This window comes from Gossypium arboreum, chromosome 6, assembly GCF_025698485.1.
Source record: "Gossypium arboreum isolate Shixiya-1 chromosome 6, ASM2569848v2, whole genome shotgun sequence".
Taxonomy (NCBI): Eukaryota; Viridiplantae; Streptophyta; class Magnoliopsida; order Malvales; family Malvaceae; genus Gossypium; species Gossypium arboreum.
Window position 1 is genome coordinate 81633213 of NC_069075.1, and position 4274 is coordinate 81637486.

A 4274-nucleotide genomic window follows, 5' to 3' on the forward strand; every position below is an offset into this window, starting at 1 on the left:
TCGTCGCTTAGAGCTTGTTGGCAAAACTTTAAAAAAAAAAAACTTAACAACCCAATGACTTAAATAAAAACTTTTGAATAGTTCGGTAACTTAAATGAAAACTTTGTAAAATAAACTTAAATTTATCTATATTTTAAAATTACATGGGCAAAAATCAATCATAAGCAAAGCATTCCAATATCTACCCATAATATAGTGGCAAAATTGCCCAATAACCCTATATATTCCACAACTTGATCGGGGAAGGGTCTGTTAATTATGGGATAATTTTAGAATTAATTAGATAGATATTTCAACAAAAGTCAGTTGAGACCTTTTAAGAAGTTTTTACAAGGGATTTGTTTCCTGATTAATGCTACAATCCTTTTCTATTTATTTGGCTTACTCTAATGGAATAAATAAGTTTTATCCAGCCCTATCTTATAAATGCATAATCCCCAACCAAACTCAAAACTATGTTATTTACAAGTGTATTTTTTTATAGGGACCACCAACAAACAAGGTTTATTATACATAACCTTCGTAAATCTATAGGTGCAGTTTAAGGCCACATTGTTATTTGTTAACATGGGCAATGGCTCAGGAGTCAGGAACCCAAGAGCAAGGGCTTGCTTAACCAGTACTGCTGAAATCTCTGCCTTGCATACTCCAGGTAATCAAAGTCTATCTTGTTTACATGACCCTGAAAATGTCGACCAGAGAATTAGTCCTCGAAAACTCTCCCCATTAAGCTAATGGGAAGTAAACAGAGATAGTGCAGAAACACCTACCGAGATAATTCCCCATAAGCCCCAAAACAGATGATTAGCAAGAGTGTATTTCTCTGCATCGATAAGTAGCTGCTCCACTTCAGCATCAATGGGTTCGTTACCTTCATGCAGCAGTTCAAGACATCACTCTTAATTACAATCATATGGGATGGATATAGATTTATTTCACATAGGTGCATATATATTCATGTCTAAGGTTAACGGTCAAATAGAGATAGATAAGAGTATGTTCTAGCCAGATTCTTTTCTATACAGTATGCAGAGAATGATACCCAACCTGAAGATCTGAGATATGCACAGATGAATCTCCGGCGCTGCTCCATATCTGTTATCCAAAGGCAAGAGGAACAGGTATATGATTAGACCCGAAAATGCAGGATGGCTGAAGCCAAAGAACATGGGATGTTTCTAATTTATAACCGTTACACACCAGGGTATATGCTGTAGTCCAAAAGATGGGGAGTCTCAGTATGATAATTTGCTGCCATCTCACAAAAGTGATTAGCAAGATCGTAAGCTACTGGATTGTAACTTGCATACTCATAATCCTGTAAAAGGGAATTAACAAACCTTAAAACGTGCACAGTCAGCACAAAATTTCATTAATCTATCCTGCAAGTCTCATTCTACACACAATATGCAAAAGAAACGAATCAGAAGAATATGTAGATAAAGTTGAGGAAAATAGATAACATACTTATGATTTGCAGATGACAAGTAAGGTAATGCAAACAAAACATGGCCCGTCAAATATCATCAAACGCTCAAAGCCTCAAAATTTTGAAATCCTTATCTGATAAATAGGCTTAGGCTCATCAAGAGATAAATAAGAACCTCAGGAAAGAGGCTGGCCCAGTCCCTTGGCTTCTCATGTTTGCTTTCTTTTTGTTTCATAAACTCAAGCGCAGCTGAAGGTTCAACTGCAACTTGTTATAAATGCAGTCACCAAACAGACCTCATCTGCAATTTCCATATGCTTAATAGTCGACTACTAAATTAAAAGTGCAAGAAGTTTAGCTGAATAAAACAACTTCAGATATGTTGATCAGAGGAATAGCTCCAAAAGCATGTTTAACGTCAATCAGAATGCACATTAGCAGTCTAGAACTATAAGCAGTATTAGTAAAGCATTGTATAGAAGCCATACTTGCAGCTAATAGTAACTGAGCAGAAAAACTCACGATTAGGGTAATTGCTCTTGTCTCTTCATCCATCATTATGTTACCATATTGTAAATCGTTGTGACAAAATCCAATTTCTTGATAGTCCTTTGCTAACTCTTTCTCTAGTACGTTGATTTCATCACCTAGAACATTCAAGCAAAAGTCTTTTGCATCTTTTGGTGAACAGAATTTCTTTGCATGACCAAGCCAGGTCCTGGTAAGAAGCAAAAAGGGATCAAATTACTTATCAACTCAAAATATAAAAAGCACTAACATCAAACGTGCATATTGGCACCTCAATCGCTTCCAGAGAAGCACATCCTTTGGACCAGGCATGTCCAGATTGTGGAACTCTCTCAATTTAGCTGCTATCAGAGCAGATATTTCAGGGTCACGGAGGTCAGCAGCAGAGAGTGTCTGGTATATCAAAGAAAGAAAAATTGAAAGGTGAAAAGCATATCAAAAGATATAGAAGCCTGAAGCAAAAACATCCCTGATTCACTATTGAATCTAGCAGTGGTTGTCAATTAAAATTGATTATCATAGTCAGCCAACTTGTAATATATGAACTGTGGTTAAGATGTACAATATGGGGTGGTGCAAATATTAGACATAAAGATAAATCATAAAATGTTTAAGTTTCCAGAGAAACTTTCACATACCCTGGCATGGATGAATTCCTCAATCCTCCCATCAGGAAACCGCCCAAGTAGCCTCGGTCCCTGACCATGCTTGGACATGCACTCAAAGGTCCTAATCTCATCATCTCTATTGAAAAACAATTCCACTCCTTCACCATAAATCCTGACCAACACCTTCTGATGAAGATCATCATGTATTGTCGGCCAGTTTATCTGAAAAACCTCGTTAGTCATAGCTCCCTTCAGTGGGATCACATGGAATTCTTCCATATCTTGGATCTTATCTCCCCATTCGGATGCTACCGCTTTCAAAACATTCTTCAGTTCTTCTGGTGCAGAACTTGGAATGAATCCATTCTTCTTTATAGCCATTTGCGTATCAAAGATTTTGACTATCCTTTTACCTATAATCAAAGATCCCAGAAAAGATTATACCTTCGACACAGAACTTTCATAAAATTAAGATAAAATAACAATATAGTCTTTGAAAAGAAAACAAACAATTCAACACTGAAATAACCCAGAAAGAATCCTACAAAAAAGTCAACGGAAACCGTAAGGATCCAAGCCTTTCAACAAGGTTACAATCTCAAATCTTCAAATACATTCATAAAAGGGAGATCTTCCCAGCCAACCTCTGGATATCAAAACTGGATTAAAAAACAAAAAAAATCTCCCCATTTGAGGAAAACTTTCAATATTTTGATATGGCAAACAATTCAACCATCGAGGTTTAATCAATTCCAAATCCTTATATCTTGTCAAAGAAAGAGTTCATCTCAAATCAACAAAAAAGTTCAAAAGATGGAGAAAACCAGAAAGAAACACAGAATTTACACAAAAAGAGACATTAACAGCACTCACCAGAGAGAATAGAAAGTTGCAAGCTGGCACACCAAAACCTTTTTGTTTCTTTTATTGTGGAGTCCAAGTCCAAGAATCTCTGAAGAAGAACGCTAAGAAGATTTAATATAAACAAAAAAGACCCAAAGCAACGACTGAAAACTGCGGCTGATTTGTATTAAATTAATAATAGTAAGTATACTTTTCTCTTTGCAGATCCAATAAGCTCTCCCGCCTAGTCTTCTTTCTATCCGGTCTTAATATTTAATTGGAGGGGGCAGGGGAATCCTGTAACACTGTCTGTCACGTCCCAAGATCCGTTAAAATGAGACAGACCTATTATTCATGTACACGTGGGAAACCATCCAGCTAGACTCTGATTTTCCCCTAACTAGAATTTGGTTGGAGTTGGACCTTGGTTCATCAAAGATTCCATTTTTTTATCTCATTTTTCAACCCACTTAAGTTAAATCTTATCTCCTTTTGTGATTTTTATTATACAACTTTTGTGATTTTAAGAGAATGCGGCTGATATAGTTCGGTTAGGTTGGGAGGTTTTTAATTTTTAATTTGATTTAGTATCATGATAATCGGTATTAATTTTATCCGTTGGTATGTATTATTTCACTCCTAAATAGGTATCAAGTAAATTATGTTTCATTTTAGCCCAATTTTTTGTGTGCTTTAGCTCATTTCGATCAATACTAACTTGTTCCGATCCGTTTTAATTGTTATAAAATTTTAATATTTTAAACTAATTCTTAATATTTTTACCTAGACCTATTTTAATTTTTTTATAATTATATTTAAATTAAAACATCTTAAATTAAATTATTGAAATTAATTAATAATTTTAT

At 35.1% G+C, this 4274-nt stretch overlaps 1 protein-coding gene across 3 annotated transcripts; it reads right to left on the reverse strand.

The window, feature by feature from the left end:
• Positions 1-256: 256 nt before the first annotated feature.
• LOC108484307 (probable choline kinase 1) lies at positions 257-3757 on the reverse strand. Of its 3 annotated transcripts, XM_017788045.2 has the most exons (9): positions 3620-3757; positions 3439-3517; positions 2596-2978; positions 2229-2350; positions 1952-2147; positions 1201-1318; positions 1048-1095; positions 771-871; positions 257-682 (listed from the first exon to the last, which is right to left on the reverse strand). In XM_017788045.2, the coding sequence occupies exons 3-9, from the start codon at positions 2944-2946 to the stop codon at positions 587-589; spliced, it is 1032 nt and encodes a 343-aa protein (XP_017643534.1). In that variant the 5' UTR covers positions 2947-2978; positions 3439-3517; positions 3620-3757; the 3' UTR covers positions 257-586. The 3 variants fall into 3 exon arrangements, 2 of the variants coding, with proteins under 2 accessions (XP_017643534.1, XP_052886097.1); XM_053030137.1 differs by having other exon boundaries at positions 3439-3685; XR_008284427.1 differs by lacking the exons at positions 257-682; positions 771-871; positions 1048-1095 and adding an exon at positions 1468-1730 and having other exon boundaries at positions 1232-1318; positions 3439-3685.
• Between the last annotated feature and the right edge of the window lie 517 nt (positions 3758-4274).

What these genes read in the sequence shown, in the direction of transcription:
- LOC108484307 (XM_017788045.2), bottom strand. Translation starts at nt 2,946, where the DNA reads ATGGCTATAAAGAAGAATGGATTCATTCCAAGTTCTGCACCAGAAGAA. An exon ending in AGGAATTCATCCATGCCAGG is followed by an intron (nt 2,351 to 2,595) that starts GTATGTGAAAGT and finishes TTGATATACCAG; the next exon opens with ACACTCTCTGCTGCTGACCT. An exon ending in TGCATATCTCAGATCTTCAG is followed by an intron (nt 872 to 1,047) that starts GTTGGGTATCAT and finishes TGCTGCATGAAG; the next exon opens with GTAACGAACCCATTGATGCT.